The sequence below is a fragment of the Pleurodeles waltl genome, chromosome 5 (genome assembly GCF_031143425.1).
Source record: "Pleurodeles waltl isolate 20211129_DDA chromosome 5, aPleWal1.hap1.20221129, whole genome shotgun sequence".
Lineage (NCBI taxonomy): Eukaryota > Metazoa > Chordata > Amphibia > Caudata > Salamandridae > Pleurodeles > Pleurodeles waltl.
In genome coordinates, this window is record NC_090444.1 from 693434524 (window position 1) to 693456530 (window position 22007).

Sequence of the window (22007 nt, forward strand, 5' to 3'; positions counted from 1 at the left end):
CAGCACCGCCCTCCCAGCAGCCCCTCAGCGTTCGCCCTGTGCCCGCTCACCCAGGAGGGTGGGCATCACCTTCGCCCCAGGCACCTCAGGCCCTGCCCCAGTCACCCCAGCTGCCCTCAGTGAGGAGGCCATTGACCTCCTCAGGTCACTCACTGTTGGGCAGTCTACCATTGTGAATGCCATCCAGGGTGTAGAGCGAGAGTTGAAACACGGTAATGCATTCCTGGAAGGCATTCATTCTGGTCAGGCTGTCCTTCAGCGAACCCTGCAATCTCTGGCCTCAGCACTGATGGCAGCCATTGTCCCTGTGTCCAGCCTCCCCCCTCCAACTTCCTCCACCCAGACCCAATCCCCTGTACCCCAGCCCATCCCAAGCACACCTACAGACCAGCATGCACACAAGTCAACACACACAAGTAGCTCAAGCAAACATAGGCACCACACACACCACAGGCACTCACACAAGCATCAGACACATACAGACACAGCGACATCCACTGTCTCCACTGTGTCCCCCTCCTCCTCTTCTCCCTCCTCCCTCCCAGTGTCGTCTACACACACACCTGCATGCACCACATCTACAGGCACTAGGACTCGCACCAGGACACCCAGCACCACAAGCCGCTCACCTGCACTCACTACCTCCACTGCCATATACAGGTCCCCTGTGTCCTCTCCCAGTGTGTCTGTGACGCCCCCTCCCAAAGTACACAAACGTCGGCAATCACTCACCCAACATCCATCCACCTCACGACAGCCTCCAGTACCTGCACCTGCACCCAAAACAGCTAGTGACACCTCCTACAACCACCTCCTCTTCCTCCACTCCCAGAGCCCCTCCAGCTACCCATCCCAGTGTACGTCAGAAACTGTCCCTATGTCAAATTGACCTTTTTGCCCCCCCCCTCCAATTCATCAGTCCCGTCGTAGCGCCTCAGCCAAAAAGCCTCCAGTATCAGTGGTGCGTGTACCAGGTTTTTGGAGTGCCCCGTCCACCAGGGCAGGCAGTAGGACCCGGAGCCAAGGCACTGTCAGCCCACCCCCTGTAAAGGCTCCGAAATTGGAGAGTGGACGACGGGACCGTGTCAAGACTCCTGGTGGGACAAACAGTGAAATGGGATCCAAGGCGGTGAGTCATCTGTAACTCAAAAGAAGGTGGGGAAGGTCCTGAGGAAGTCTCCCCAACCTGTTGTGAGTGTCACGGCGGAGAAGTGCACCATCATTTCCGGCGGTCCAGACACAACCGCCAGCACCGTCGTTACTGGTCAGGAGACCACCGCCAGAGTCACAGCCCAGGAGGGCCCAAGTATCGTTACTGGTCCAGAGACCACCGCCAAAGTCACAGCCCAGGAGGGCCCAAGTATCGTTACTGGTCCAGAGACCACCGCCAGAGTCACAGCCCAGGAGGGCTCAAGTATCGTCACTGGTCCAGAGACCACCGCCAGAGTCACAGCCCAGGAGGGCTCAAGTATCGTCACTGGTCCAGAGACCACCGCCAGAGTCATAGCCCAGGAGGGCTCAAGTATCGTAACTGGTCAGGAGACCACCGCCAGAGTCATAGCCCAGGAGGGCCCAAGTATCGTTACTGGTCAGGAGGCCACCGCCGGAGTCACAGCCCAGGAGGGCCCAAGTATCGTTACTGGTCAGGAGACCACCGCCAGAGTCATAGCCCAGGAGGGCTCAAGTATCGTAACTGGTCAGGAGACCACCGCCAGAGTCATAGCCCAGGAGGGCCCAAGTATCTTTACTGGTCAGGAGACCACCGCCACCGCCGGAATCACAGCCCAGGAGGGCCCAAGTATCGTTACTGGTCAGGAGACCACCGCCAGAGTCATAGCCCAGGAGGGCTCAAGTATCGTTACTGGTCAGGAGACCACCGCCAAGGCCGGAGTCACAGCCCAGGAGGGCTCAAGTATCGTAACTGGTCAGGAGACCACCGCCGGAGTCACAGTCCAGGAGGGCTCAAGTATCGTAACTGGTCAGGAGACCACCGCCACCGCCGGAGTCACAGCCCATGAGGGTCCAGAATCCCACAGCCCCGCTGGGCAATGATGGAACGTCAAGCCACACACCAACGTCCAGTGTGGAGATCGTCATGCCACACACCAATGTCCAGTGTGGAGATCGTCATGCCACACACCAATGTCCATTGTGGAGATCGTAATGCCACACACCAATATCCGTACCAGAACCGCCATGGCAAAGCACCGCTGAACAGTCCATAGCCAGCCATGGCAAAACACCGCTGAACAAGGCCAAGACCGCCATGGTGAAGACTGCTGAACAGGGCAAAGACCGCCATGGCTAAGCACCGCTGAACAGTCCATAGCCAGCCATGGCAAAGCACCGCTGAACAAGGCCAAGACCGCCATGGTGAAGACCGCTGAAGAGGGCTAAGACCGCCATGGCTAAGCACCGCTGAACAGCCCATAGCCAGCCATGGCAAAGCACCGCTGAACAAGGCCAAGACCGCCATGGTGAAGACCGCTGAACAGGGCAAAGACCGCCATGGCTAAGCACTGCTGAACAGTCCAAAGCCAGCCATGGCAAAGCACCGCTGAACAGGGCAAAGACCGTGTGGGTATGAATAGTCCGGCACATCAGGCATCGTTCTCCCATGTGCAGCTGGGACTGTGACAGGACATGTACTTTCACGGGGAGACTCATCCAGTCTGGGCACCAGTCCCACCCAGTACCAGTAGAGAACTGCATCTACTTGCGAAGATGTGTCTTTGCACTCCCCAGGATGGCACAGTGGGCAACCCACCCACTGTAGAGACTTGAGAGACTGTGGCTTTGCACTCCCCAGGATGGCACAGTGGGCAACCCACCCACTGTAGAGAGTTGAGAGACTGTGGCTTTGCACTCCCCAGGATGTAGCAGTGGGCAACCCACCCACTGTAAAGAGTTGAGAGACTGTGGCTTTGCACTCCCCAGGATGTAACAGTGGACAAGCCACCCACTGTAGAGACTTGAGAGACTGTGGCTTTGCACTCCCCAGGATGTAACAGTGGGCAAGCCACCCACTGTAGAGACTTGAGAGACTGTGGCTTTGCACTCCCCAGGATGGCACAGTGGGCAACCCACCCACTGAAGTGAATTGAGATACTGTGGCTTTGCACTCCCCAGGATACATCAATGGGCATGGAGCCCCGTCGTGGATCTGGCTTCGCATTCATCCGGCTGAGGTGCCCCCCCTTCCCTTCCCAATGAGGTGCCTGTATTGTTTCTATCTGATGCCCCGGCAGTGTTCTCTCGGATTTTGGTCAGGTATCTATTGTGGGCGTCGCCCATGCATTTTTGGACTGTTGGTGCACGGACATTGTTGTTTACATATCTGCACTACTTCTTGTATTGTACATTTATTTTTGACAGATTTTGTGATATATATATCGGTATATTTTTTAATGAGTAGTATATTGGCACAATACAAAGTTTGACCACTATTCGCTTTGTCTTTGCATTCTTCCGGGGGGATTGTGGGTTGTTACTGTGATTTTTGTGAATGCATTGGTGTGTATGTTGTAATATGCGAGGGTGGGGGTGGGGGTGTTTGGTGGGTGTCCCCGTAACTTTTGCCTCCCCCTCCCCATGTCGTAGGTGCTGTACTCACCGGTATGTTCTGCGCCTACGTCTCTGTTGGTCGTAGATGAGCAGGAATGCAAGGGCAGGGAGTATTTGTAGTTCCGGCTCCATGGTGTCCTCGTTCCTTGTGGGATGTGTTGAGGTGAGCGTTTTCCCATAGCACAAGCTGTTTCCGCCGTGTTTTTATCCACGGTGAATCCGCCCCGGAAAAGGTGGCGGATTGGTGTGTTGTGATAGTGTGGGCGGTACATTGTCTTCCGCCTGTCTGTTGGCGGTGACCGCCGCGCTGTTTGTCTGTACCGCCGTGGCGGGCAATGTGTTAAAGTGGCTGTCTTAGTTGGCGGTTTCCGCCAGGGTCGTAATTCCCTTTTTTTGTCCGCAGGCCTGTTTGCGGTATTACCGCAGCTTTAACACCGTCCGCCAGGGTTGTAATGACCACCATAGTCTTGTGATTTCGAATGTGCACTGCATTTTACCACTGCTACTTTTCCTGGTAACTGGATGGCATGTAACAATTCTCTTATTCTTTCACCATTTTTCACCGGTGATCCTGAAGAGGTCATGAAGCCTCTCTGTGACCACAATTGTCCAAAATCATGCACTATTCCAAATCCGTACTGACTGTCGGTGTAAATGGTGACTTTCATTAATGCGGAAAGTTGGCAAGCTCTAGTAAGGGCTACTAGTTCCGCTACCTGTGCAGAGTACACTTCCTGAAGCCAGGATTCTTCCAGAACACCTGTTATTGTACATACAGCATATCCAGCTTTCAATATTCCTAGTGCATCTCTTAAACACGAACCATCGACAAAAATTATTTGATCATTTTCTTCCAATCGGGTGTCTTTGATATCAGGTCTTGGTTTTGTACAAAATTCAGTCACCTGAAGACAGTCGTGCTCGATGTCTTCGGCGTTCTCAATTTCGACATTTTCACTGGGAAACAAGGTTGCTGGTGGATTCAACGTAGTGCACCTTTTCAGCTGCACATTGGGTGATCCCAAGATTACTGTCTTGTACCTTGTAAGCCTAGCACCGGTCATGTGCTGCGTTCGGGGAACGTGTCAAAAGTATTTCGACTGAGTGAGGGACCATAACTGTTAAAGGATGTCCCATCACTATTCCTTCACTATGATTTAGGCTTATACCAACTGCTGCTACAGCACACAAACATCCTGGTAAGGCTGCTGCGACTGGATCCAAAGTAGCTGAAAAATATGCTACTGGTCTGTTTATGCCACCATGGGTGTGAGTCAAGACAGACAAGGAACATGCATCACGTTCATGACAAAACAATGTGAAAGGCTTTGTGTAATCAGGCATACGTAAAGCTGGAGCTCTGCACATGCATTCCTTTAATTCAATAAAAGCATCCATTTCATCTCTTTTCAACACTATTTCATCCAGCGCATCTTTCTGGGTCAGTTTCAGCAAAGGTTTGGCTAGAGCCGAGAAATTGGGAATCCATTGGCGACAGTAGCTCACCATTCCCAAAAACTTTCTCACATCCCTCCTTGTTTTGGGTGGACTCATTTGAAGTACACTTGTTATTCTTTCTTTCATGATTCTTCTCGACCCTTTCTCTATTTGGTGACCCAAATATTTCACTTTCTTCTGGCAGAATTGTAATTTTGAAGGGGACACTTTGTGTCCATTCCTTCCCAAATGGTTCAATAGGGCAATAGTGTCAACCGTACAGTCATTTTCTGTCTTGGATGCGATCAGCAAATCGTCAATGTACTGTACCAAGGTTGATTCAAAAGGTAACTCCAACGATTCCAAATCTTTCTTTAGAATCTGATTGAAAATTGATGGTGACTCCGAAAACCCTTGAGGAATTTGACACTAACTGTAGACTACGTCCAGGAATTTGAAGCAAAAGAGAAATTGGCTGTCCTCATGAAGAGGCACAGAAAAGAATGCTTGGGACAAGTTGATGACTGAGAACCACTCTGCATCACAGGGAATTTGAAACATTATCACAGCTGGATTTGGTACCACGGGACAACATTTGACTATTATGTCATTTATTTTTCTCAAATCTTGAACAATTCGGACCTTTCCACTCAGTTTTATTAATCCCGTGATTGGTGAATTACATGGACTATTTAGCACTTCTCTCAGTACTCCCTGTTTCACGAACTCATCAATGATTTGGGCGACTTTTATTAGAGTGTCTTGTGACATATGGTATTGTGGAGTCTGAGGAAAATTTACATTGGGTTTTACAGTCACTTTCACTGGTTCTGCTCCTTTAACCAGTCCTACTTCTTTCCCTGTTATATCCCACACTTCTTTTTCAACTGTTTCCTGTAACTCAGAAGGAATGCCTGCTTCAGTGAGCATTGGATAAAGAGTAATCAGGGGATACTCTTCATCAACAGTTTCCACTTCATCCGCTCCTATACTGTCCTCTTCTTCCTCATCACTGTTTGTCTGAATTTTTATTCCATCATTTGAACACATAATCGAGCATCCCAATTTGCACAATAAATCTCTCCCTAATAGTGATATCGGGCTTGAGTCACATACCACAAAATTATGTGACCCTTGATAGTTACCAATTCTGACGTGCACTGGATCTGTGATTGGGTTTGTCAGATACCTATTTGCCACTCCCACTACTTGAACTGTTCTCCCAGAAAGTGGCAAATTTGGTACTTCGATACTTCTGACTGTAGAGCGTGTAGCTCCGGTGTCAACCAAGAATGAAACGTTGTGACCCATAACTCTTACTTCCACATACGGTCTCTTTTGATCAACTTCCAAAGATGCTGCAAGCATACAATTTCCCTCCTCATCTGAACTTTCACTCTCCCATACATCGTTTATTCCATTCTCACTGTGTAACGGGAATTGGTGTACTGTGTCATTTTGGTTCATTCCTTGACCAGCGACCTGTTGAGGAAGCATTACTTGTTGCTGATTCATTGGTGCTAAGGGTATTTGCTGATTAGGTACCATAGGAAACTGCTGTTGTATTGGCTGCAACTGTGCCATTTGTACACGGGGCATTTGCACATGCTGTGGTTGTACGGGTTGTAAACCCTGCATCTGATTCACATTATTTTGAAAATTTGGATTTGGACCTCTCATTTTCGGTCCTCTCATATTCTGAAATGAATTGACATCATTGTTTTGCTGACCTACGCCTTCCTGCACCAACATTGGGCACTCCCGTTTCCAATGCCCGATGATTCCGCATGTGTGACATGGCATCACCTTCTTCATTGCCTGTATACCATTTGGAGCCACGACAGTATTCAAATCAGGACCATTATTCACAAAACCCCCTCGGCCTCTGCCTCTCATCTGTGGCTGAAACATAGCATTTCCCTGCTGTTTCAGCTGCGGCAATTGTTGTTGGAAACCTTGCAAACCTTGCAAACCTGTCTGAGCTGTTCTAAGCTGCATCACTTTTTCCTTCAACCTTTTCTGCTTTGTCTCAATCTCATCACTGCAGTATTTGCATAATTCAACACCTCATCCATCGACTTTGACTGCCAACAAATCAAATGCATTTTAATCATCTGGCTGATTTTGGGTCTTAATCCTTCCACAAATCTGAACACAAAGTGGAGCATGTCCTTTGCCTCAATCGTTTCCATGCCACTGTAATTTTTAAACGCTTTCAACAATCTCTCATAGTATGCATGTATCGACTCTAACTTCTTGGGCTGTTCTGTCAATTCTCTGCCAATCCACATTTTTCGACGCAACCTTTGTTTTCAAATGCTCAATCACCTTATGGTATAAACTCATTACCGTAGGTGATGGTGCACCTGTGCCCCTATCTCTTTCTGGTTCACTTGTGGGCCAACCTACAGCCCTTTTACAATCTTCCCACAAATCTGCCGGAACCACAATTTTGAATAAGGTGTTCAGGTCTTCCCAAAGACATTTAGCGAGTTTCACAAATCTATCTGTTTGTTGATACCATTCGATCGGTTTCTCTCTCAATTTAGGGAAATCATCCGTAAAGGATTGAATATCGCACCTGTGCCACGGTACATGTACAAGTTTTCCCCCTGCTGTTTCTCTCATTGGTAACATGGTTATCAGATCATCATTTTATTGTGCTTTCTCATTCCGATCTGGGGTACTTTCTTTCTTCTTGTCCTTTTTCGTAACCCACCTGCTCTCCCATTTGTCTAAACATCTCCAGACCTGCGCTCTTTGCCGTATCTCTTTAAGGTGTGTTTTCATCCCTGCAGATCTTATGTGTTCAAAATCTTTTGTCTCAAAATCTAACCTGTAAGTTCTGCTCAAGTGTTTGGTCTTACCTATATCGATCTTGTTTCTGTCTGCAATTTCTTGTAACTTCTTATGTATGTTGCTTACTTCTCTCATAATTCTAGGGCACATGTATCTCAACTCTTCTTCTGTGTATGATTCTAACCTGTTCAAACCCATCGTTCCCTCTACTAGTTCATCTGCTTCCATGGCCAGTCTTATTCTATTAAAATATTCTTCTCCTTTCCCACTGGGTGTACTCTGTGGGGAGTTCAGACTGTTCAACCATTGTGTTAAATGTTGCGCGTTCAGTCCCATCAATGTAGCACTTACATCGACTGCTGCTGATGGTTTCTGTAACGTTTCTGTTTTTGAAGTTAGCTGTACTATTAGTGGTGGACTTGACCTTACCACAGTTGACGGAGCACAAATTGGAATTGGACTAAATTCCAACAAAGACCCAGATCTATTTGGCAGTGTTCCTACCGGAGTTGTTTCTGGAGTATTTTCTATGCATCTTCTCCCTGTCTCATTTTGTGTCATTACCCCTTGGTCGCATACATTCGGCTTTGCCTGTATATACAATGGTACTGGCGGACCTACAGTGATAGGCAGAGATATTCCGTCTGGATTCTGTCTGTTCCCCGAATTCTGTGGCATGTTAATTCCCACATTATGGTTCATCATTGCTGGCATGTCTAACTGATTTTCTGCTATTTGAGTGTACCTCGGCACTTCTTGTATTTGCTTTTGAGGCATCAAAATTTGTGTTGATTCGGCTTGAATCAATGTCGGTCTTTGATAATTCTGTCCTCCCTGCGCCATTAAACTAGAAGTCATTTCCAAATTATGCTCATCACAATAGCGCCTTTGAACCTGCGGCTGACAATCATTGACAGGTTTCAATTTAGGCACGTCAGGATATATTCTCTGAACTTGTGGTATTTGTGGTGTAAAAGGCATATCGGAACTGCTTTGCCTCTGTGATATTCTCAAATTCGGTGTTACATTACCTTGTATTGGTTCTGGAGGAGCAGTACTGGTGCTTGGGCCATTTTCGCTTTCCACATATGGTGGCGGACGGTCATTTAGCAATTGCACAATGAACTCCTCATCGTCTGACTCGTCTGACCTTTTTGAATTTCTGTTGTTTTCTCTATATCTGGACTGACTCCTGTTTGTTTTATAGGTCGCTTTCCTTCCTTCCGCCTCTGCTTCGTCAGTAGTTGCTGGGAACAATTTAATTTCCTGCAATACGTCTGATCTCCAAACCTTTTGAGTACTATCCCATCTAGCATCCGCTAGTGTCTTTTCTACTTTTCTCACTCTTGTTTCAAATTTCTTTTGTTGTTGCCTTCTAGCCATTAGCTCCAAAATTGCTAATGCTTCAAACTGTGCTGGGCTTGGAGGTACTTTCATGTCGTATATCGCTAATCTTAGATTCTCCAAAACTCTTAGATTAAACGACCCATGGATAGGGAACGCTACACTTCCATGCTTTTCTGTTAATTTACACCATTGCTTTAACCAAAGACATGGTGCGACACCCTTTTCTTCAATCACGATGTAAGCTGGCATACCCTCAGGCGGTATTTCTTCTCCTACATTTGCTTTAATATATACATCTCCCCTCAAGGCACTCTTAAATGCTTTGAAAAATTTAATCTTTGCGTCTTTTATTTTCTTAGAAAAATATAATCAATAAGTGACTTTAATTACCGGAATACTCTTCGCTTGTCTTTCCCCTCCAATTGCGCTCCACGGACTGTGTCCAATCCGTGCGCGGCCCTTCTCGCCAACCGACCTATCCCAGCGCGGCTCCTAGTGACGTCACGCTCACACACTGCGGCTGACAAAGTCTTGCAGCTTGTCCTCCTTCATTCAGCTTCACTCAAAACAAATTTTTGCAATATATATCACGAGCACTAACCAAAAAGAAGTAAACAAATCTGTCGGTTTACTACAGGAAGGGTAATACAATCGCTTCAGAAACCTTAGGGATTTTTCACTAGCCTTGCAGTTATTCCATCTTTCTCGGTTTCCCACTTTCGCAAGCAAAATTTGACCCACAAATTTTACTCTCAACCAATCAATGAACTATTCTAGCGCGCCTTAGAATTCGTCAAATCTCAAAGTCGAAATTTTCTTTCATTCCTTAATATTCATACTGACTCGTTGACCACGCCCGATCAACCTATTAAACCGAACAGATTACAACATGAATCAAGTGTCTCCTACACTTTTCAACATACTCCGGAGTCTCTTGACCTCGCAGGGCCCGTCTCAACATCAACAACCACGTGGACAATTTTTTTTCCTGCACAAAGCTCTACACACATATGAAGTTCGACGACTTCCCTACTCTCACACTTTGGAGTATCACTCCTCTAAAATTTTGATTGGAGTTCGTAACCCCCTAAAAATCCTCACAAACTTCACAATTCATCTGCGGCATAAGCTGCGCAAGCGCGAAACCCTAACTTCACTCATACTGTCACTAGAAACGCCGGAAGCATTCTCACACCTCCATTTCTTCCATTCGCAAGCTCCGAGATTCCGGGAAAGTCATTGGGGATTTAGGGCATCATCATTTCTCCAACTTGTTTTATCAAAGAAAATTCTAACCTGACTCCGTCTATTGTTCGGATGGGGTCCCAAAGGGCGAAACCATCAATCTCTGCTACCATCTACTGATAGCGCGTACAGTATTTATAAATTACTTGTACTTGGACACGCCGGAGGTCAGTGAACCTTTTAACCGAGTTGGGTTCTCCTCATCCAAGAATAGTCGGATCCCTCAAATCAATACTAGTTAATCATTGTAATCAATATCCAATACTCAATTAATAGATCAAACAACACATTAAGAATCAATAACAATCGGTATTTTGACGCACCATGACCTTTCAGTCATGAATAACCACACCAGTTGATTAGAAGTTAATGAATTTTATTTCCCTATATTAACAAAGCTAGCATGATATAAGTGAGTCTCAAAATCAAATGGTATACATATACGAACATTACTATCTGTCCATAGCGGCGGAAGAAACGCAATATTCGCAAAATCTGGATTATAATGCACTAGTTTATAGCAATGCAAATCACTAATATAAGCAACTGAATTTGACTAATTAATGGCATCGTAAAAAATGGCTGACTTCTCTTTGTCCGGTGGGATTAAGTAAGAAACGTTCCAAATTCTTCAGGGTCTTCCACTGGAGGGTTCATAGGGTGGTTTCCTTTTGACCAATGAATAGTGTCTTTCTCCTAGTACTCATTTATGCATAAGGTGTCCTTGGAGCCTTGGGACACAAGTTGCAACAAAGTTTGCAAATTAATTCTATATCAGAGCTTTTATTGTCTGCACCTGCAGAAACTGACCTTGCTTTAAAGAGGATGAAATTAGCCCAGCACGAAACCTTGAGATAAGTGTATTAGTAATTTCTACTGGAAAAATACAACCTTAAAGTAAAAGAATATGTCTTTGTTAATACAAGTGAAAGCCACGCAGTTAAATTTGAGACCAGGCAACTAGGCCAAAGCCTCTGCTAAATTTAAGCTAAGCATATAACAGTTTCAACAAGAAAATCATAGAATACATTTGCAATTATGACGGATTACTACATTTGTCAATTCTTCATGATTAATTAAGCTTGTTTATAATAATGGCAAACTACCTCGTGGGCAAAATTTCCCTCGTACATTATTTTTCTTTGCTAAAATAACACTACCTTATACGATTTTGTTACATGATATATGAATATTTGTTAGCCTCTCTTTTTCTGCGTCATCACCCGCAACCTACCTGCCGCCCTACATGGTCTCCAACTGTGATGGTGCTAGAAATGATTGTGACTCCCAGACACATGAAATGAGTGTCAAACCCAGCTGCTCCTCTCACTCATGTCCTGAGCAGCCCCAGAACTGGTTCCTGCTGTCCTCCATTCCCTCTAACTCCAACTCCCCCTGACCCACTGCTGCCATCAGCAAGCCAGGCCTGCCTCTGCAACTAGTTAAATTGAGACGCAGGCCCTGTTCGTCTCCAGCCCGCCCCTGACACAACGTCATGGGCCTCCATGTGGCCAAGAGGCGTCACTGCACTCTCGGGCTGCGGCTGCTCCTGAACATGCTCCGTACCCGTAAGAGGCATAGTAACCTCCAGAATACTCTTCCCTGCATCCTCCCGGCCCTCGCCAGGCATAGGTGGGTCTGCATTAGGAGAGACCTCACCTCCCCGTGACGCCCACCCCTAAGCTGTGCCACAGCGCCAGAAAGAGCTGCCTCGGATCCACAACCTCTGCCCCTTCCAACCACCCTAGAACTCCCTTCCGATCTCCCAAGTGCCAATGAGGCTCGACTCTTACCTCACATTCCCTGAACCCCAACCCCAAGCCTCCACTCTTGCCCAATGCAGCACAGTGAGGGACCACGGTCTGATACGGCCAACTTTCTGCACTGTCACAACCCTGCTCAGCACTTACCCACTCCCTGCTGCCTTTTCCAGCCGGTGACGCATAGGCCATAACGGCTGCCACCACCATCTCTTAGGTCGCTACAAGTGGGGCACCATTGCCTGCTGCAGGGCCCCCTCTGCAAGGAAGCCAAGCCTGCCTGCATCTGCCAAAACCTGCAGGGATTGATGCACATGCTCCTGCAAAGCCATCCTCCAATCCTTTCCACAAAACAAATGTAGTCACATAAACTTCACTAAAGCTATGGACAAGCAGAAGGAAATTCTAAAATCTTTCCCTGCCAGCTGGATTGTACCGTAACCTAAAATGGCACCCTATTCTAACTGTCCATTATTTACATTCAACCCCCTGGCCACGCACCCATAACAAATCTTGCCGCCCCTCGCCCCATCGACCCTACCACCTGCCCGAAGATTTCATGGAGGGGGTAGGGCGTTCTCCCCACCCCCCAAAACCCACATTTTCCCCAACCTACCACAAGAGAGGTGGCATTCTGCACCGTACTGATGTTGGTGCAAATGGCAGGAAAACTTATGTAACTATGTACTAGGATAATTTTGTGCAAAATTCTGGTGACACCAGTGCACCAACTAGTGTCTTTTAACACAAGAGAACACTATCACAATGGCTGTGTTATTGACAGGAGAGAAAACTACCTTAATGGCTTGAGCAGTAGCCTTGAACCAAGTTGCTTTGTTGACAGAGGAGCTGTCAGTTAATTAGGCCCCTAATCTAGAATTAAAATAATAAAGTTTCCTTCAAACTACTTCAGCCAGTTTTCAAATAATATAAAGTGGGAAATCAGCAGCGACTCCCAGCAGGATTCCTTATGGCAGGAACAGGCAAGTAAAAGCTGCCTTCGGAATTGTAACATGTATTGCACTGGGCTCTCTCCCTTTATTAGTGTGCAGTCAGGGAGTGCCTACTCATGGTAGGTGTCGCTGTAGTGCATGCGCTTTGACTGTTCTCGAAGGTTAGGTTCTCCATACACACGCTAAGCAAGGGAGACTTCCGGGCTTATGCCCAATGACGACCAAAACAAATAGACTCCATTTTGTCTATGGGAAACAGAGACTTTTCTTAAGGGTCCCTGCGAACACTAACCCACACGCTTGTTATGAAATTGGTCATTAGGCCACTCCACTTTGGACAGTCACGGGATACACGGGCAATGTCCTGTGAACTTGCACAATTGGGGACACCTAAGCTACATGTTCTGTAGACGCCACCCCTTTCCCTGGACTACTGACCGCATAAGCGTAACTGTTCCTTAGGTGGTAGATAGGTACCATAACAGTAGCTTCTACCCTTTACGGCTCTTTGCATCTTTCCAGATATCTCTGAAAATTACAGCATCAACTCCTAGTAATTTCAGGAAATGCCGCCAGCAGTGCAATTTGCCTCCAGAGAACGGTTGTGGAATGCATCAGTAGTAATGGAGTTTTTGCCTGTTAGGTGCCAATGCAAGTTTTTCGGAATCTCCGATGAGGCAAGTAATGAGGAATAACTGTGGAATCAGACCCAGAATTATTGACTCTCCTAGTAATGTTTTACTTCGCAAAGAATTCCAAGGGTTCAGCTCGGAATCCTTGTTAATACTGAACCCCCTTGAGTTAACTGGATAGCCAATACTATTAACTCCAGGGGTAAAGAATTAACCCACAGAGCACTCATAATTAGGTCCTTAGGAACCCATCCCAAGTGGGCTGATAATATAGCCTTACAGCCTCGACATTAAAGGCCTGCTCTAGCGCCAATGGCCTGAGCCAAAGGCAAAAGCCTTTAACAAGGTGGTGGGCCTATAATGGCCTGTATAGCCCAGCTACTCAGGCTATAGTGCTATTAGAACATTCTGCCTCTAGAGGGCAGAATGCTCTAATTAGCAAAACAAAGGTCCCACAAAGCCTGTGGTGAAATCCCCTTGGCTCCGTGAGGCTTTTGTTCACAGCACCAGCTGTGAAAGACCAAGGCCCATATTTATACCTTTCTGCGCTGCATTTGCGCCGCGTTTTGTTGCAAAAACGGCACAAACTTACAAAATACAATTGTATTTTGCAAGTTTGTGCCGATTTTGCGTCAAAGAATGAGGCAAATGTGGCACTAAAAACGTATAAATATGGGCCCAATATTGAAATGTTGATGCTCATTTGTAGAAACCCAGAGCACTCCATCGTTTTCAATGGAGCACTCAACATTCCAATGTTCTAAAAAGGCATAATGGTACAGCACACCGTATTAACAATGGTAGTCAGTATTACAGTGCCTTTACCAGGCATTTACCAGTCCCACCATATGGCATGGGAAATAGCATGGGAACGTGATTTTACCACAGTATTTTCAGCATACTACTCCATAATTCTGGTCGTTTTTCCAGGTATTTTTCCACCAGTTTTTTTCTTGTGGCTACTGCCCAGCATTGCTGCTGAAACTGAATTTCAGGTGGACCAGTAAACAGATTAGAGGGGTACTTAGAGTTTGTTCCTAAGCAGTCTGGGTTCTTCCTAGATGCGTAAACAGTTACCAGTAGCAGCATTACCCCAAAAGCCATTTCCACTGCTTTTTTTGTGGCCGTTTCCCTATCCTAATTGATCATAAAAGGAATTGTGGAGATATAATACCATGTAAATGCAATACATTCAGTAATGTGAAATGTGTCTGGCATCATTCCTAGTGGCACAAACCCTCAGGTTTTGTCTACCTGTCTGTTCTTTCCTGTGAATTGACCATTTTTTAACATTGCGCCATATAATGGGCCTGTTACTTAATGACTAGATCTTTGACGTCTTCCGAGTTTTACAATTTTTTCCCCTTTTTTCTTGTAGGTTGAAAAGAAATGGAGGTCAAGAGCGTGCTGGAAAAGTACAAGATGTATGGGAACTTTATGGCCAGTATGACATTGTTGTCAACTGTGCAGGTCTTGGCTCCAGGGAGCTCTTCGGTGACAAGGGGATATACCCAGTGCAAGGACAAGTACTTAAGGTTCATGCTCCATGGCTAACTCATTTTGTCCGTGATGGCTCCGGCTCCACATACATCTACCCGGGGATAAGCAGCGTAACCCTCGGTGGAACAAGAGTGCAAAACGAGTGGAGCCTAAAACCAGATTCCAGTGTCAGCAAGGAGATATTTAGGAGGTGCACAGCTCTTGTGCCCTCTCTTGAGGGAGTCCAAGAAACTAGGGAGAAAGTGGGACTAAGGCCCACCAGACCCGCCGTGAGATTGGAGCGAGAGGTGTTGCTGCGAGGTGGCCAGCGACTGCATGTGGTCCACAATTATGGCCATGGCGGGGGAGGATTTTCTGTGCACAGAGGAACTGCCAAAGAGGCAACACGCCTTGTGGAAGAGACTGTCACTTTATTGAGCAACACCATGACTAAATCAAAGTTATGAGAGCTTGTCATTCGGGTCTATCAATCTGATAAATAAAATAGGCCAGACCCCAGAGGGTCAGGCAGACACCTCTTGCGCCTGACCGAACAACACTGCCCTACCATAAGATTACTTTTTTTCGTTGGGTAGCCATATTTGCATGTGTTTCATAACTCCAAGGATAACCCAACAGCTGCAGTGAACATGTTTATCACACAGAGGTGAGGGATCTGTGGTGAATTAGATCGTCGTCTGAACTACCAGACATCTTTTGCGGCATTCAATGCCAGCAAACACTGATCTCAAAGAAAAATCCAACATGGAAACCAGAGAGAGAAGATTTTGCAAATTCTTCTCTCAAACCAGTATGCATTTTAAGGCCAAAATATGCAATTGATGTGTGGGGCAATTCTCTAGTCTTTAGAAATGTATGAAAGAAACACATTTCCTGAATTTACGGTACTAGAGATGGATGAGGGGCTGAAATATTGCAATAAGTACGATAACAGTGGAATCAGTTAAGTTAGTGGTTGAAGTCTGCATGATCAGCGTAGCCACCCTAAGCATTTTGAGGCAAATGATCGAAGTTCAATCATGGAATAGTCAACAATGAAATGTTTAACTATCTTGAGAATAAGCAATCTTTAGTAAGTACTCCTTTCTCTTAATAAAGAGTGGTTTTAAACGTTAGTTAAGCTAAAGGTGTTGAAATATATTGAATTCTTACAGTAATATAGCAGAAAACACCGTCAGGTATGTATGTTCTGTTGTCTGTCTAAAGTTGAAGCCCTTCAAAAAGCGATCTTGCAGAGGCATGGTCATTTTTGCTGAAATCGTTAGTCATCAACATATGAAAATATTCAGAAATAAATTCATATATGCCAAAATAGCGTACTTTGATACAGAAGTAGTGTGAAATTATTATTTCTAGGAATTACTTGTTCAAAAATGTATTTTCCAAAATATTCGAATCTGTATCTAGAAAATCTACCACATCAACTTAAGTAGTTGAAGTGGATTCAATTTTCTTCCAGACTTTTACATTGATTTAGGTCCCCATGTAGAGTTAAGCAGATGGGATAAATCCACATCTATGTACTTTGACCAAATCAAGTGACATCGATGTGAAGTTGAGTATGGCAAACCTATACCTACATATACTTTTCTTCCCAATATTTCGGTTCTTGATATTTAAGCCGTAATATTTTGACCTTAAGATATTTTATAAGCAATATTCTGGTGGAATAACTATGCACTGCATCCGTGCCCTAGGGAGCTTGGCACTTCACAGTAAGGTCTTAGGTTGGTTCCCAGGTACTAACCAAATTGAGGGGGGAAATGTCCACGTAGTTTCTTTGTGAATAACAGCACATAGATACGCATGTCCTGACTGTACTCTGGTGTCTACAGCGGGTCTTATGGATGACATTTTTCATTGGAGTTACATGATAAAGCTTTGATGCGAGACAAAATGGTTTGAAACTTTGACTTTGTCTCCTCTGCTTGCATACACATCCTTATGCGATGTTGGAAACCATGTTTACATTTGTACACAATTGAACTGGAGGAGAGCAGGGCGCCTCATTACTCTTACTGTAACTCAGCCAATTGCCAATGGCTTTTCCATGCTTATAGAATGGTGCCCGTTGTGACGTACCCCCAGTTGTCCTCCCCCATCACTTCCAACTCCAAGCAATGCATGTTTACTGTGTCTCAATATGAAGGTCTACGTGAGTGGCCAGGATGTTCATCTGCATCCATGGATTTTATCATGTCCACTCGCAACATGTATTTTGTCATGAGCTGAATACAGTTACTGTCCTTGCCTCTTGCTATATTCTGCCTCACATCATTTGCTACGTTAACCTCTTCCCACTAACATAAGGCTATGACATGTCAGCGAGTTCTTTCCTTCTCCCTATGCAGGAATGCCACATAGCAGGGGCCGGCACTGCAAGTCAAATGTGGCACCAACCATGTTGTCAACAGAAGTATGCACATAGAGAGCAATGACCTGAGATAATGTTCATGCTAGGACCAAAGAAGCAGGCGTTGGGTGGGTACTGGGTATTGGTCCTGAATTTTCGTTCCTAGAGCCAGTTGAGGTCCTGAAATGTTGCAATTAAGTACGATAACAGTGCAGTCAGTTAAATTAGTGATTTGAGTCTGCATAATCACCCGAGGCACCTTATTTTGAGAGAGATGATAGAAGATCAATCATGGAATAGTCAAAAATGAAATGCTTAACTTTCCTGAGAGTAAACAATCTTTAGTAAGTATTCTTTTATCTTAATGATGATCAGTTTTAAACATTAGCTAGGCTATAGGTGTTGAAATAGATTCAATTCTTCCAGTAATTTAACAGCAGACTCCATCAGGTATGTATGGTAGGTTATCTGTGTCTAAAGTTGTTATAGCTGAAGCCCATCAAAAAATGATCTGGCATAGATGAATGGTAATTTTTACTGAAATCGTCCCCTGTATATGAAAATATTCAGACATACATTCATGTATGCCCAAATAGAGTACTTTGACACAGAAGTAATATTTTGTAGTCAATATTCTGGTAGAATACCCATGCACTGCATTGCTGTCCAAGGAAGCTTGGCATAGTAAGGGCTTTGGCTGGGCGATTTCCCAGGTCCCAACCAAAATGAGGGGGCATATAATAGCATTTGCTATCTCACACCTGTGAGAAATTATCTGCTGTCACACCTGTGAGATGATATCTGCTATCACACCTGTGATGTTTTTGCCATATCCACATGTGGTGTATGCTGGCAAAACATACAATGGGGTGAGAGTAATTTCCAGGTCAGCGAGGCTCAGGGAGAGGTTTGGAATGTGCATGGCACCAACATCCCTCACTCATCTGTGCCTGGTACTATGCCTAAGGGAAAAGATGTGAAAGGTGAGGATCAATAGAGAGCAGAACAAGGATGAGGCATGGCATTAGGCAGGCACACAGGAACAGAGCAGTAGGTGGGGCCAGGGAAAAACTGACTGTGATGCCACGAATAGTTTGAAGACTGCCATTTTTGCTGGCAATGTGCCTAACATGATTGGCGAGAGTTCAATCGAATCAAAGAGGCAAGAAGAGCAGTGTTACCTGACCTCTGCATACTACTGGTGTTAGCCAACATAAAATGCAAAACAAAGATGAACATTATGAAATTGATAGGGTGGTAGCAGAGAATTGTGATTGTTTGATGGTAGCAAACAATGTGAGATCCTATGTATCACCAGCATCTGGTGCACAGGGTATAGAAGCAAGTAAGTTTGTGTCTGTGCATCAGCGGTATATCCCCAAGAAAGTGAAAGTGAGAAAAACACATATTCTCTAGTCTGTTTGTATGGGTCTGTGCTGTCCTCTTCTGCCATGGTTGTGCGTTTGGGAGATTTGCAGTCATGAGCGGTTGGCATAGGGGTAGAGATGCTGTGCTGTATGTGACTGTGCATAACAAACATAGTAGACTAAAGGCAGGTCTAAGACAACCTATAACTTCTAGAGGACTAAATATAATATCAAGGCAGAACCCAGTACTGTTCTGAATCAAATGCTTTAACTTTATTTAAAAAAAAGTGGAAATGAAAGAAAAATACTCCAACACTGATTATTGCCTAATAAGTGTAGATTCTTTAAGGAATACATATAATTTATTTTATGTATATGAATGTCTGTTTGAACCAAAGATGTCAGCACAGTTCACCCACAGGTGTACTGCATAAAATGCGATCCTCATACAGATACAAACATTTGATGGTGTCTTAACACCATCAAAGGTTGACAATCATTTTGACACCACCCACACCATTTGCAGCAGTCATTCACCAGGACTGGTGAATTTTGCTAGAGAGAAATCATCGTAATACAATTGCACTATTGGATTAAAACCTACATGAGGCATGTATGGACAGGAAATTAGTGAATCATGTAAGTTAGCCCAAGTACTCAAAAAAGCCATCAAGGTAAAGGACATAGGTGGAAGAAAGTTTGGTCATAATACCCAGGTCACTGTAGGATCCTGAAATGGAAAATGTCTCATAAAATATATCTGATAGAGACCTCTAGTTGCAAATTCCTTACCTTAGAATTTCCCCAAGGTGTCAGGCTGGATCCGGAGATTTTTCTTCGAGCTGTACCCCTGCACTGTCAGGTGGCGTCGGTGGACTCCTCGGGCATCGCTGGCGTTGTGGAAGTCGTGATGATGTGGCAGTCGTATATAGGCACCACCTCGGCACGCTGACATCAGTTCTTTTCTTTCTGCGCCAGCCTACGCACAGATCTGGAGAAGAGCTACCCCTAGTCATTTTTTGACTAACTGCAACACTTTTGTTGAATTATTTTTGTAGAGTTTTGGATGCGTCAAGTCACAGGGTTAAACCCTGCGACTCCTGTCACCAAATGATGCCAGTGATGGATCCGCATCTCATCTGCCTTTGGTGTCTGAAGGGCGACCACAACCCTGAGTCGTGCTCCAAGTGTCAGTCATGAACCCGAAGGTTAGAGGGAGCGGTCACTGAAGCTCATGGTGGTCTGGCACTTGACTTGCGTCGCTCCCATTCTTGTTCGAGAGGAAGGTCAGGAGACCGCTTGCGGAGTCATCACCACTCCTCTTTGTCCAAGTCATTGGGACAATCAGGTCACAAGAAAAAGAAGTCAAAGCAGGCAAAACGTGCTTCGACTTCACCCTGTCGCTCCAATGATGTGACGTGGGAAGAGCATTGACTCTCTGGGCCTCCACCTTCAGAGCCTGCGTCTGGGTCGATTCCAAACTTACCAAACTCTCCAGGAGCCTGTGCCACCCACTGCCCATCTAAAAGGCCATGCGCCTCATCTTTGGGCCGACCGACCCATCATTGGCGCCTTCAGGTCCAGGAGAGTCGGTCAGGGCCCTCTCGGGTTCCACTTCAGCAGCTTCGGCCCCTGCTCTGGAGGGGGCACTTTTCCCTATCTTAGATCTCTGATCCCTCAATCTCTCCCTCAAGAAGGAAAAGTTCAAAATGCTAACTCTAGCTCAGGTCTTGTCTGCCCTGGAGCTTGGAGACTGGATGGTAGTGTTGGACATGCATAACCCCTATTTCCACATTCCCATCCTGCCGACCTACAGATGTTACTTGCGGTTCGTGGTAGGTCACGAGCACTTTAAGTACACTGTGCTCCCCTTTGACCTAACAAGTCCCCCTCGGGTGTTCACTAAAGTGATGGTAGTGGTTGCAGCTCATCTGCGCAGGTTAGGGGTTTCAGTCTTCCCCTACCTCGATGACTGGCTGTTGAAGGTGAACTCGCCCCAGGCTGTCGTCTCCCACCTCCAGACTATGGTGAACCACCTGCATTCGCTGGGGTTCACTATAAACCTGCCGAAGTCACACCTCACTCCATCTCAGACCCTCCTTTTCATCTGAGCTGTTCTGGACACAGTGCAGTTTCGGGCTTATCCTCTCGAAAAGCGATTCCAGGGTATTTGGGCTATTATCCTTATGTTTCACCCTTTATCCTGGATTTCGGTGAGAATGACTCTGAGGCTGCTGGGCCTTATGGCCTCCTGCATCCTGCTGGTCCAACATGCCAGATAGCATAAGCAGGCTCTGCAGTGGGACCTCAAGTTCCAGTGGGCGCAGCATCAGGGGAATTTCTCCGACAAGGTCCAGATCTCGGAGGGGACTGCACTAGATCTGCAATGGGGGTTAACAAATCCAGATTGGGTCAACGGCTGATCTCTCTCCCTTTCCCAACCAGATCTCACAGTAGTAGCAGATGCGTCACTCCTGGGATGGGGCGGCCACATGGGAGAGGTGGCGATCAGAGGCCTCTGGTCTCCGGTGGAGTCCGGGCTCCACATCAACCTTTTGGATCTCCGGGCAATCCGACTTGCATTGAAAGCATTTTTTCCCTCTCTCAAAGGGAAAGTGGTGCAGGTGTTCGCCGATAACACCACTGCCATGTGGTACTGCAACAAGCAGGGCGGAATCGGGTTGTGGACCCTTTGTCAAGAGGATGTTCGCCTCTGGACATGGCTGGAACACCAGGGCATTTCACTGGTGGTCCAACCTCTGGTGGGCTCTCTGAACGCCAGAGCAGATGAACTCAGCCGTTGATGCATAGACGATCATGAATGGCGTCTCCATCCAGGGGTGGCACAAGGCCTCTTTCAGCAGTAGGGTGAGCCTTGGTTATTTGCCTCAGCAGAGAACGCTTGATGTCAGCTGTTCCGCGAGTTCGAGTTTCCAAGGCAGCACTCGCTCAGCAACGCTTTTTGTCATGAGTGGTGATCTGGCCTCCTTTATGCCTCCCCGGCAGTACCACTTCTGCCCAGAGTTCTGAAGAAGATCAGGCATGACTGG

The 22007-nt window shown here is 46.1% G+C and overlaps 1 protein-coding gene across 6 annotated transcripts in view; it reads left to right on the top strand.

Moving 5' to 3' along the window:
- DDO (D-aspartate oxidase) overlaps positions 1-16549 on the top strand; it is a 245331-nt gene extending 228782 nt beyond the window's left edge. For all 6 annotated transcript variants that reach the window (XM_069234614.1, XM_069234613.1, XM_069234618.1 and 3 more), the window contains one exon: positions 15116-16549. In XM_069234614.1, the coding sequence (XP_069090715.1) occupies positions 15116-15683 (568 nt within the window). In that variant the 3' untranslated portion in view covers positions 15684-16549. The remainder of the gene's footprint in view (positions 1-15115) is intronic.
- The last annotated feature ends 5458 nt before the right edge of the window (positions 16550-22007 follow it).